Source organism: Ostrinia nubilalis, chromosome 21 (genome assembly GCF_963855985.1).
Source record: "Ostrinia nubilalis chromosome 21, ilOstNubi1.1, whole genome shotgun sequence".
NCBI classification, from domain to species: domain Eukaryota; kingdom Metazoa; phylum Arthropoda; class Insecta; order Lepidoptera; family Crambidae; genus Ostrinia; species Ostrinia nubilalis.
The window spans coordinates 8203606-8216372 of record NC_087108.1 but is presented as its reverse complement, the minus strand read 5'-3'; the positions used below and the strand labels follow the sequence as shown (position 1 = coordinate 8216372).

Genomic DNA, 12767 nt, shown 5'->3' with positions numbered 1-12767 from the left:
CTATCGTCCGATTCTTCATACAAATTAAAAACGGGCCCAACTATCGGCCAACCAAAAGTCGGTGGTCTGCACCTAGGCTAAGGGTTCTTCAGTAGCTCACATTAGCAATGAACAGAGTGTCTAGAGTTCCTTGCGTAGCCTTTTCAAAAGCCCAAAATAAATGACTGTTGTCCTGACTTAGATGCGGTCACGTGAATCTGGGTGACTTCGACTCCTAAGCCCAATATAAGTTACTTTTATTAACTTAGATGCGGTCACGTGAAGCTGGGCGACTTCGACTCCTAAGCCCAAAATACTTGACTTACTTGACTTAGGGCTATATTTCACCGGGACACCATGGCGGCGCAACCAGTCGCCGCTACCAACAAAATGTATACAGCTTTGCGCAACCAAACGGACACCAGGTGAGTAATTCTCTATAGAGCTGTATACATTTTGTTGGTAGCCGGCGTCTGGTTGCGCCGCCATGGTGTCCCGGTGAAATATAGCCCTTAAGGTCCTATGTCCCCTCGATGGAGCAGAGGGCGTCCACAACAGTTCTCCATCGCGTTCGGTCTTGAGCTTCGCGCTTGATCTCGCTCCAGGTCTTGCCGATTTTCTTTGCCTCTGCTACAGTGCGCCGCCAAGTTTGCTGTGGGCGACCACGTTTGCGTTTTCCTTGGGGGTTCCAATCCAGAGCCTGCTTAGGGATGTGATCGGGGTCTCTTCGGAGAGTGTGGCCAATCCAGTTCCACTTGCGGCGCTTGATCTGCTGGTCGATCGGAATTTCGTGGTTTCTAAAATAACTTAGTTTTCTTAACCTTTAACTATGGACGTCGGGTCTCAGAGGCCCACCCCCCTTTTCAATTTCTCGGTTTAAATACCTTCCCGACACGTGCTGCTCTCGACCATCTCAGTAGCTTCAGTATTAACTGTGTTAGGACCGAGGAGGCATAAAATCGCGTCTTCCGGCACTTATTACGTGAGTAATAACCATCCAAAATTTTATCGGGGTCTGGGAGACCCGATGACTATAATTTCCATACAAACATACTTGTATGGATGTGACTTGTCAACTATAATTTTTTTATAGTATATCATTATAATATGTTGTAAATTGTTTTAATTTAAGAATACATAATGGTAGAAAGTATCTGAGTACATCAGATATATTATTAGCCCAACTATCTAAGTAACATTCCAGAAGTTAGGTTTTACTTGTAGACCATCCTTCTTTTGAGTTTAGATGTCTTAGAAGGTACCATTGCTGCCGATTCCGATTCTGAATGGTGTATATTTTGCCTATCAAAGCTCTCAAAGAAAGATGACACATGCCTGTAGAGATAATTTGTCTTTAGTGTTCTAGGCCACTATTTATAATTTTTGTAAGTTTAACCCTTGTCAAAATTTTAATTTTATGTCTTTCAGAAATTCTGTTTATGTTTTTATGTTACACGGTTATTAATTAGCTAGGAAAAAAATATTAGTTTGATTTATTATTAATCGACTGTAATTAAGGAGCCTATATGTGATGCTAAGTCAATTAACACTGAAAAACGTCTATGTTTTTTAAATTTGCCAAAAAATAATTAAATAATTATTAAAAATTGATTAATTTACTACTAGATCCTTTATTAATAGTTATTAGATATATATCAACTCTTTAATAAATTCAAATTGGTTCAGATATGAAATTATGAAGAATTTTAGATAGGGGTCTGTGAGACCCGACGTCCATGGGAGTGTGATTATTTTTTCACGACTATAGTTAAAGGTTAACTCAGATGCGGCCACGTGAAGCTGGGCGACTTCGACTCCTAAGCCCAAAATAACTTACTTTTTCTAACTTAGATGCAGTCACGTGAAGCTGGGCGACTTCGACTCCTAAGCCCAAAATAACCTACTTTTCTTAACTTAGATGCGGCCACGTAAAGCTGGACGACTTCGACTCCTAAGCCCAAAATACTTGACTTTAGGTCCTATGTCCCGTAGATGGGGCAGAGGGCGTCCACAACAGTCCTCCATCGCGTTCGGTCTTGAGCTTCGCGCTTGATCTCGCTCCAGGTCTTGCCGATTTTCTTTGCCTCTGCTACAGTGCGCCGCCAAGTTTGCTGTGGGCGCCCACGTTTGCGTTTTCCTTGGGGGTTCCAATCCAGAGCCTGCTTAGAGATATGATCGGGGTCCCTTCGGAGAGTGTGGCCAATCCAGTTCCACTTGCGGCGCTTGATCTGCTGGTCGATCGGAATTTCGTGGCAGCGTTCCAATAGCTATAGCTAAAGCCCAAAATAACTTAGTTTTATTAACTTAGATGCGGCCACGTGAAGCTGGGCGACTTCGACTCCTAAGCCCAAAATAACCTACTTTTATTAACTTTGATGCGGCCACGTGAAGCTGGGCGACTTCGACTCCTAAGCCCAAAACAACCTACTTTTATTAACAGATGCGGGCACGTGAAGCTGGGCGACTTCGACTCCTAAGCCCAAAACAACGTACTTTTATTAACAGATGCGGGCACGTGAAGCTGGGCGACTTCGGGTCGTGCGCTCGGCTGGCCGAGGGCGGCGCGCTGGGCGCGGGCACGGCGGACTACGCGGCGCCCGAGCTGCTCGCGGCGGCCGACTGCGCGCGCCGCCACTCAGTCTGTCTCGCGCTCTGCCGCGGCATCGCCGCCAACGCCATTGTGGGTCCGCTGGAGTACAGTAATACCCGGTTCATAGGTGCCACGCGGCATAAACATCGGTCCTTTTTTGCTGTCCTGTATATATCCATACAGTTGAATAGCATACGTGCCATTTTTGTAGCCCTTAAATTGGATATTACATTACAGATGAGAATGTTCTATAGTTTTAAAGTTCATAATGATTGAGTATTGAGTATATCGACAAACCGATATGACTTAAAAGGACAGCTAAAAATGCAATTAATATTTCATCAATATAACCTAACAATTTTTTTTTTTATAAATGATGACATCAAAGTTGATTGGAATCCGTTTTGCTGTTTTTTTTTAACTAAATGATGCATTGTTTATGGAAAGTTTAGCTGATATAGTCAGAAAGGGCTCTCAATTCAATTTCTATCATTCATCCTGCAATAAATAAATCTGCTCATAACCTAAACTAGAAAAAGAAACATGCTTATTAGGGTATTACTGTACTTATCATAAAGGTTTGAGTGTAGTGGTGTGTGTGGAAACATATTAATAAATTAAAAACTCAAATCTGCTTCGCGTTCATGAAGTAGTTAGCAACTAATACTCGCATGGTTTTGGCCATTTGGTAGTTAACATGACATGTGTGTGATGAGTCATGAAGATGATGTAGAACTAGGTGTTATTAATTATTCTTATGTTTTTGAAAGTCATGCTTGTTGTGATATGAAGATTAAGTCTCTTTTATAATAATTTGCTATAATTTATGAGATTATTTAAAAAGTAGTAAATTCTAAAGTTTTCAAAAAGCATGTATGTTGTGTGTCTAAAATATTTTTCCCTTTGTTTACTTTTCCAAATTAATACAATTATGGTAAAATATTAATTCAATCTTCTATTAGACTGTGGCGTCTACAGCGCTATGTTAACTTATCATTTGAAACTTCTTACTTCTCCCAGTTACTTTTTAGTAATTAAGTTTGCTACATCAGTTTGTTATAACTTTGTTAACTTACAGTCGGCGTGCGACTACTGGTCGCTGGGCGTGGTGGCGTTCGAACTGGTCACACTGAAGCGGCCGTTCTCCACCGGGGAGGAAGACTCCATTGCTGAAATTCTTGCCAATATACAAAAGTAAGTATAGTAGTACATATTCATTATATAAAATTACAACACCCATCTAAATTTATTTATTTATTTATATCTACAATCTAAATACCGAAATTGTAGCATAAAATACGGCTGACTGACTTTGTCATAGTAAAAGCCGAGATGTAATAAAATAGATGTGTTGGTGGGTGGTGACAATACTTTGCATGGTCCTTTTAGTTTTAGGGTTTACGCTAAAACTCGCGCAGGCGTCTGTATTGAAAATAAGTATGAGCAGCACAGTGTGGCGCAGAATCGTGCGATGGGTTTCCACACGCGCCGCGGGGGGCAATAGGCGAGCGTACGCGGCGAGTGTTCGCCGCAAAGTTCCGTGCATTTGCGCAAGTTTTTTTAGCGTAGGCCTGTAGATACGTTAAAAATCTGTCAGTGTGTAGTGAGGACGTATCTTCACATAGTCCTTTCTGTCACAAATACTTTATTTCCTTTTAGATACGAGCGCGAACCAGACGCAGAGCCGCCGTTCGAGCCGGCCCCGAATGGGCCGTCGGACGCCTGGCGCTCGCTAGTGGCGGGACTGCTTCGCGTGGCGCCGGCGCGCCGCTACAACTACCTCGACACGCTGCAGCACGCCGCGCTCGCGCACGCGCACCTGCTCTCCATCCGCGACCAGGTGCGTCGTTGTCTATGCTCGCCCGAGCGGGTCGTCCGCCGCCTGGCGCTACAACTACCTCGACACGCTGCAGCACGCCGCGCTCGCGCACGCGCACCTGCTCTCCATCCGCGACCAGGTGCGTCGTTGTCTATGCTCGCCCGAGCGGGTCGTCCGCCGCCTGGCGCTACAACTACCTCGACACGCTGCAGCACGCCGCGCTCGCGCACGCGCACCTGCTCTCCATCCGCGACCAGGTGCGTCGTTGTCTATGCTCGCCCGAGCGGGTCGTCCGCCGCCTGGCGCTACAACTACCTCGACACGCTGCAGCACGCCGCGCTCGCGCACGCGCACCTGCTCTCCATCCGCGACCAGGTGCGTCGTTGTCTATGCTCGCCCGAGCGGGTCGTCCGCCGCCTGGCGCTACAACTACCTCGACACGCTGCAGCACGCCGCGCTCGCGCACGCGCACCTGCACTCCATCCGCGACCAGGTGCGTCGTTGTCTATGCTCGCCCGAGCGGGTCGTCCGCCGCCTGGCGCTACAACTACCTCGACACGCTGCAGCACGCCGCGCTCGCGCACGCGCACCTGCACTCCATTCGCGACCAGGTGCGTCCTTGTCTATGCTCGCCCGAGCGGGTCGTCCGCCGCCTGGCGCTACAACTACCTCGACACGCTGCAGCACGCCGCGCTCGCGCACGCGCACCTGCACTCCATCCGCGACCAGGTGCGTCCTTGTCTATGCTCGCCCGAGCGGGTCGTCCGCCGCCTGGCGCTACAACTACCTCGACACGCTGCAGCACGCCGCGCTCGCGCACGCGCACCTGCACTCCATCCGCGACCAGGTGCGTCGTTGTCTATGCTCGCCCGAGCGGGTCGTCCGCCGCCTGGCGCTACAACTACCTCGACACGCTGCAGCACGCCGCGCTCGCGCACGCGCACCTGCACTCCATCCGCGACCAGGTGCGTCGTTGTCTATGCTCGCCCGAGCGGGTCGTCCGCCGCCTGGCGCTACAACTACCTCGACACGCTGCAGCACGCCGCGCTCGCGCACGCGCACCTGCACTCCATCCGCGACCAGGTGCGTCGTTGTCTATGCTCGCCCGAGCGGGTCGTCCGCCGCCTGGCGCTACAACTACCTCGACACGCTGCAGCACGCCGCGCTCGCGCACGCGCACCTGCACTCCATCCGCGACCAGGTGCGTCGTTGTCTATGCTCGCCCGAGCGGGTCGTCCGCCGCCTGGCGCTACAACTACCTCGACACGCTGCAGCACGCCGCGCTCGCGCACGCGCACCTGCACTCCATCCGCGACCAGGTGCGTCCTTGTCTATGCTCGCCCGAGCGGGTCGTCCGCCGCCTGGCGCTACAACTACCTCGACACGCTGCAGCACGCCGCGCTCGCGCACGCGCACCTGCACTCCATCCGCGACCAGGTGCGTCCTTGTCTATGCTCGCCCGAGCGGGTCGTCCGCCGCCTGGCGCTACAACTACCTCGACACGCTGCAGCACGCCGCGCTCGCGCACGCGCACCTGCACTCCATCCGCGACCAGGTGCGTCCTTGTCTATGCTCGCCCGAGCGGGTCGTCCGCCGCCTGGCGCTACAACTACCTCGACACGCTGCAGCACGCCGCGCTCGCGCACGCGCACCTGCACTCCATCCGCGACCAGGTGCGTCGTTGTCTATGCTCGCCCGAGCGGGTCGTCCGCCGCCTGGCGCTACAACTACCTCGACACGCTGCAGCACGCCGCGCTCGCGCACGCGCACCTGCACTCCATCCGCGACCAGGTGCGTCGTTGTCTATGCTCGCCCGAGCGGGTCGTCCGCCGCCTGGCGCTACAACTACCTCGACACGCTGCAGCACGCCGCGCTCGCGCACGCGCACCTGCACTCCATCCGCGACCAGGTGCGTCGTTGTCTATGCTCGCCCGAGCGGGTCGTCCGCCGCCTGGCGCTACAACTACCTCGACACGCTGCAGCACGCCGCGCTCGCGCACGCGCACCTGCACTCCATCCGCGACCAGGTGCGTCGTTGTCTATGCTCGCCCGAGCGGGTCGTCCGCCGCCTGGCGCTCGCTAGTAGCGGGGCTGCGGACCCTAGGACGACTTATCTGAGACGCCACTCTTGTAGCAGAATTTTGGGTTGACACTTTGTAGGTTTGTTGTCGACACGACAAGAAGAAGAAGAAGAACAACTTAGCGGATTACAGTCTGCACTACACCGCTGCTCAGTTAGTTCTGCTAATCAGAGAAGTACCGAGAGTAGCCATCCAAAGAATGGGTCCAGCTCTGTGGGAGTTTTTCCCCTGCACCGTGACCCAGACAAATACCCGACAGTCCCCGGCCCGCTCTATTGTGGTTGTCCGACAGAACCGGCGTGAATATGGCATAAATCGATACTCCCATGAGTAAGGGGCATTCCTCTATTCGCAACCCGAAGACGCGTCTGATAGCAGAAAAACTGCACAAAACTGTACGTCCAACTGCACACGGACTATATGAAGTGCTCAAGTTTACGTTCATTGGCGTATCTAGGGTAATTTGTCAATTACTAACATGGGCCGTGCCCACCCCGCTATACAAGCGTGTTTACGTTACTAATATGACCTCTATCATCTAACTAACGTGGCTCGAAGCTTTCGTGCTATATACAGGGTGGAATTTTGTAATGCCACCTGGAGGGAAAGTACTCTTAATACTGTAGATAGAAAATTTTACTGAAAGAAAACATTCCTTTATTTTTGAAAAGAAAGAGAACTGCATTCAAAGATTTTCGAAATTTTTTCGAAAATACACTACCATACCATACAATTTTCTGTACACAATTAAAATAATTTAAGATTTCATGGTTTTCCTTTCATTTGATTTATCAAGTTTGTTAGAGAGATTTCATCCTTATACTTAACCCTATCGATCGATGTAATAAAAATACGGGGTATAATTTTTAACAGATTTTAGTTGGTTCAATTCCCGGGTGTCGCAAGCAAATTTTTGGAAATCTTTGAATGCAGTTCTATTTCTTAAAAAAATAAAGGAATGTTTTCTTTGAGAAAAATGTTCTATCTACAATATTAAGAGTACTTTCCCTCCAGGTGGCATTACAAAATTCCACCCTGTATAGCACAAGTCACAACCACTGCACTGCGTGACTCGTAGACAAAGCATGTTCCTTTACACACAGATATTTACGTGTATGTATGTGCGCAGGCGCCGCCGTGGGTGCCTACGCTGCGGGGCGCGGAGGACGCGGCGTACTTCCGCGCGGAGCCGCGGGACGCGCGCCCGCCCTCCGCCGCGCCCTTCCGTTCCCGCCCACCCTTCGCCGGGCAGCTGCCGTTCATTGGTAACTATCACATTTCTTTACATTTAACTTTTGTATTATAAATAATAATAAATAAATAAATATCTTTGGACAATCTCACACAGCGCCATCTAGCCCCAAAGTAAGCAATTAATATGCTTGTGTTATGGGTGCTAGCTTAACGGATATACTACTAAGATACTTTTTTTTTTAAATACATACATATTATACATAGTAACACCCAGACCCGTCACAGAAATTAAAATTCATCATTTCAATTTCTGCCCGGCCGGGAATCGAACCCGGGACCTCTCGGCATAGTAGTCCGTTCTGAACCACTACACCAAACGGCCGACACTATTATGTACTTCTTGATTGACGATGTCACATATTTCCAACTTAATATCTATACTTACGAGCAAAAGTATGGAATCATCCCCTTGTGGTTTGTTCCGAGCGAACTTAAGAACTGAATGACTATGTTGTATGTATATGTGGTATCAATTTAAAGTTATTATATTACCTTTAAAATGGTACCATTTTTGTCTTCTATTAATAATTTAGTTTTTGTGATCGCTCGAAACAAACAGGGCGATTCCAAATTTTTGTTCGCGAGTGTAGTTTCAGTTACATAAATTAATCGTTTAAACGACGAACTTTTTTTAAAAATAATGACATTATTTTACAATTAAAATAGTCTTATTTAGCGTTAATTATAAGTCTAACTTACCTGCTCGTGTATGAACGCTCGGAATGTATGATTGTCACACAAAGGTTCAAATGTCAAAGACTACATACGCATACACAATCTTTGGCGTGACATATTGCACTTTAAAATTTACTACAGTTTGGTATTTCAGTTGTCTTATTTACTTGACATTCTGTGAATATTTTCGCAGGTTATTCATATGTAGCACCAGAAGAAAATGAAGATAGTCACAGTGGAGGTTTCAACGCTTCACACGACTGTACTGCTATAGATTTGGCTACGTTCAAGTAAGTTCATGACTTTGAAAAATTACAGACATAGCTCAAAACTGAATCAATTCCAGTGCAAAGAGGCGATGCAAAAGGGTGTTTTAATTTCATCATAATGTCAGCGATACTTAGTCTTGTGCTTCAGACATGTATACCGTGATAGCTTTGTTACGTCACATGCCAGGCCTCTGCTAATCGCTACACCAAGAAGCGACTCAAGTTATGCGCTATAACTGTAATAACAAAGGATTCTGCTATTAAACAGCTTGCAAACATAACATAATTCTTATAAAATCAATTTAGATCAGCAGAAAAACTAGCAGCGATGCGTGGGAGAGAGATAGCATCACTTCAAAACAAACTGGCGGCGGCGGAGGCGGCGGCGGGCGCGGCGGCCGAGCGGACGCGCCGCGACGCCGACGCCGAGGCCGAGCGGACGCGCGCCCGGCTACAGGCAGAGATCACGGCGCTCAGCTTACAGAACACGTATGTATTACAACTGGAGGCGATGCGTGGGAGAGAGATACATGCGCTTCAAAGTTAGCGATGCGTGGGAGAGAGATAGCATCACTTCAAAACAAACTGGCGGCGGCGGTGTGCTAAAGAGAATACTTTTTCTTAAATTTAATACAATCTATTTTTAATGTGACAACGAGGAGATTTAATAGCCCACAAATTCTTTGTGAGATGATGAAGAGCTCAAATAACCTTTCAACATTTCATCTCCAATTGTTGTTATTTATCCAGTATCACGTCACGATGTCGGTATGGCACAATAGAAATGTCTATTAACATATCCTCGACCAATTTTTCAACAGCCGCCTCGAACGCCAAATCGAAGTCGAAAAGGAAGAACGCATGGCTCTCCAGCGGACAAACCAGGAGCTTTCCTCTGGCCTGGCCGAGCGCTCGGCGGCCGAATTAGCGGCGGCGCGGGCCAACGCGGCCTCGCTGCAGGCCGAGCGGGACAGCCTGAGGGACTGCACGCGGAGGCTGGAGACTCGTGTGGCTGAGTTACAGGCAGAGTGCGCCCGCGCCGCTTCGGCGGCTGATGAAGCTAGGGTCCAGCATATGCATTATAAGGTGAGATATTGTTAGTTTGCATATTAATAAGGAAAACAGCCCGAGAGTGATATCCCGCAGGAGTCAGGACTGCTCTTGAAGGCATTGCAGGCAAGTGCGCCTGCGCAGCTAATGAAGCTAGAGTTTAGCATAACATTAAGATGCGAGTTGTTTGGTTTACAGAGGCAGAGATGCCATTGATGTTCTTTGGGATTTATTTGATTCGTATTAAAACATGTGATGAATGACTGAAGTTGACTATAATGTTAATGTAGTTGAGTCAAGTACCATATTAGATAAATACTTATTATGAATCAAGATCTGTAAGGCGTCCATTACTCGCTTATGTACACTTCACGCAATGCCTTCAGTCATGATGACTAACGAAATTCTGAATATTTTTTACATTTATTACATGCGTCAGTTACAACCTTGATTATGAAAAACTGACAGCAAAATCAACCGTTTAATGGACACCTAAAACTTTTTAAAGTTGTCATTATATCGATTTTTGATATTTAGGAAATATTAGAACACGTGCACGAGTTGCGACACCGAAGACTCACAGAAATCAATGTTCGGGCGATTGTGAGTTTACCACGAGTTTAAGTAGTATCTTGTAGAAGTCTTTATGTTAGTTAGAGCCTCTAAGTTATAGGTATAAAGTCCGGTCGCCGAGCACGTAGAATAGAAAGCAATATAATTACGCGCGAGCGATAAGGATGGGTAACTTGGGGTCATTGGACGAAATTCTATGTGCTCGGCGACCGAACTTTAGAAAAACATCTGGAAAGTATGTATATAGTAGCTAGATAAGGATATTTATGTATGTATACTTGTATTTAGTTTTAGTTAATCAATTATGTAGTACAAACTCAGTTTGATTTAGATAGTTAATAATTGGAATAATGTTTTCGTAGTCATTATTGTACTTTAGCTACTTATGTATCTTTTACATTTATATTTTAATTATATTTCCCTTCGCCAGGACTCGGTAGCTAAAGAACGCGCGTTACGTCGTCAAACTCTTACCGGAGGGGAAGTCGAAAGCCGCGAGATGGCGGCTCGCTTAGCAGCGGCTGAGGCGGCCACGGCCCGAGAAGTGAGAGCGCGCGAACAAGCCGCGAACCGCTTAGCCGACTTAGAAGATGAATACGGAACGCTACAGGCCGAGCAGTGCGCGCTGCAAGCCGAGTTGGACGACGCGAGGACGGAGCTCGCTGCTGTTAAGGTGAGTGAAAAGTTCACAGGAACTGTTCATATCACATGGACAACACCAACGTTACCATTGCCGTGAGATGGCGGCTTGCTTGGCAGCGGCCGAGGCGGCTACGGCACGGGAAGTGCGCGCCCGTGAACAAGCCGCGAACCGCCGTGCAGACTTAGAAGATGAATACGGAACGCTACAGGCCGAGCAGTGCGCGCTGCAAGCCGAGTTGGACGACGCGAGGACTGAGCTTGCTGCTGTTAAGGTGAGTAATAAGTTGAGTTTATACAGGAACTGTTCATATCACATGGACAACACCAACGTTACCATTGCCGCGAGATGGCGGCTCGCTTAGCAGCGGCTGAGGCGGCCACGGCCCGAGAAGTGAGAGCGCGCGAACAAGCCGCGAACCGCTTAGCCGACTTAGAAGATGAATACGGAACGCTACAGGCCGAGCAGTGCGCGCTGCAAGCCGAGTTGGACGACGCGAGGACGGAGCTCGCTGCTGTTAAGGTGAGTGAAAAGTTCACAGGAACTGTTCATATCACATGGACAACACCAACGTTACCATTGCCGTGAGATGGCGGCTTGCTTGGCAGCGGCCGAGGCGGCTACGGCACGGGAAGTGCGCGCCCGTGAACAAGCCGCGAACCGCCGTGCAGACTTAGAAGATGAATACGGAACGCTACAGGCCGAGCAGTGCGCGCTGCAAGCCGAGTTGGACGACGCGAGGACTGAGCTTGCTGCTGTTAAGGTTAGTTCTAGACTAGAGTTCATATAGGAATTAATTATACCATCACAGACAAGCCCCGGCCCTATTGTGGTCTTGAGATGGCGGCTCGCTTACCAGCGGCTGAGGCGGCTACGGCCCGAGAAGTGAGAGCGCGCGAACAAGCCGCGAACCGCTTAGCCGATCTGGAGGATGAATACGGAACACTACAAGCTGAACAATGTGCACTGCAGGCTGAATTAGATGATGCGAGGACGGAACTCGCTGCTGTTAAGGTGAGTAATAAGTTGAGTTTATACAGGAACTGTTCATATCACATGGACAACACCAACGTTACCATTGCCGTGAGATGGCGGCTCGCTTGGCAGCGGCTGAGGCGGCTACGGCCCGAGAAGTGAGAGCGCGCGAACAAGCCGCGAACCGCTTAGCCGACTTAGAAGATGAATACGGAACGCTACAGGCCGAGCAGTGCGCGCTGCAGGCCGAGTTGGACGACGCGAGAACTGAGCTCGCTGCTGTTAAGGTTAGTTCTAGACTAGAGTAGAGTACACATAGGAATTGTTTATATCACATTATGGACAAGCCCCGACCCTGAAGTGATCGCGTGATCGACGTTCGCGAGGCGGCTACGGCTCGGGAAGTGCGCGCCCGTGAACAAGCCGCGAACCGCTTAGCTGATCTAGAGGATGAATACGGAACACTAGTATTATTTAAGTATGTAATCTGTAAGTCTAGATATTAGCACGTCACTACCTTGTTTAATATACCACGCAATTTTGTATACCCATTATACACTATACAAGAATGCATGGTTAATTCAGTGAACTGCTCCTGAATCGAATGTACCTACTACTGCTATTTCTATTTATTTATATTAACCGGCAGACAGTGGTGACTGAGTTTGTTGCGGCGCTTCTTCTCAGCACTTGCCAAATGTTGGTCTCGAAGCGCTGGTAGGGTAAAAAGATTATGAGACATGTAGAGGCTCCTTAAGAGCAAAATGACGATTTGTAAGAACTATTTATTAGTCTAAACAAATAAAGAAATTTTGACTTTGACTTTGACTTTGACACTACAAGCTGAGCAATGCGCGCTGCA

At 48.4% G+C, this 12767-nt stretch overlaps 1 protein-coding gene across 1 annotated transcript in view; it reads left to right on the top strand.

The window, feature by feature from the left end:
- The first annotated feature begins 3112 nt into the window (after window positions 1-3112).
- Window positions 3113-12767, top strand: part of LOC135082462 (citron rho-interacting kinase-like) — a 31211-nt gene continuing 21556 nt past the window's right edge. The window contains exons 1-15 of the mRNA XM_063977258.1: window positions 3113-3124; window positions 3648-3763; window positions 4229-6205; window positions 6253-6415; window positions 7599-7734; window positions 8592-8688; window positions 8974-9156; window positions 9489-9753; window positions 10255-10320; window positions 10721-10963; window positions 11031-11204; window positions 11279-11452; window positions 11520-11693; window positions 11771-11944; window positions 12019-12192. Coding sequence (XP_063833328.1) covers window positions 3113-3124; window positions 3648-3763; window positions 4229-6205; window positions 6253-6415; window positions 7599-7734; window positions 8592-8688; window positions 8974-9156; window positions 9489-9753; window positions 10255-10320; window positions 10721-10963; window positions 11031-11204; window positions 11279-11452; window positions 11520-11693; window positions 11771-11944; window positions 12019-12192 — 4128 coding nt within the window. The remainder of the gene's footprint in view (window positions 3125-3647; window positions 3764-4228; window positions 6206-6252; window positions 6416-7598; window positions 7735-8591; window positions 8689-8973; window positions 9157-9488; window positions 9754-10254; window positions 10321-10720; window positions 10964-11030; window positions 11205-11278; window positions 11453-11519; window positions 11694-11770; window positions 11945-12018; window positions 12193-12767) is intronic.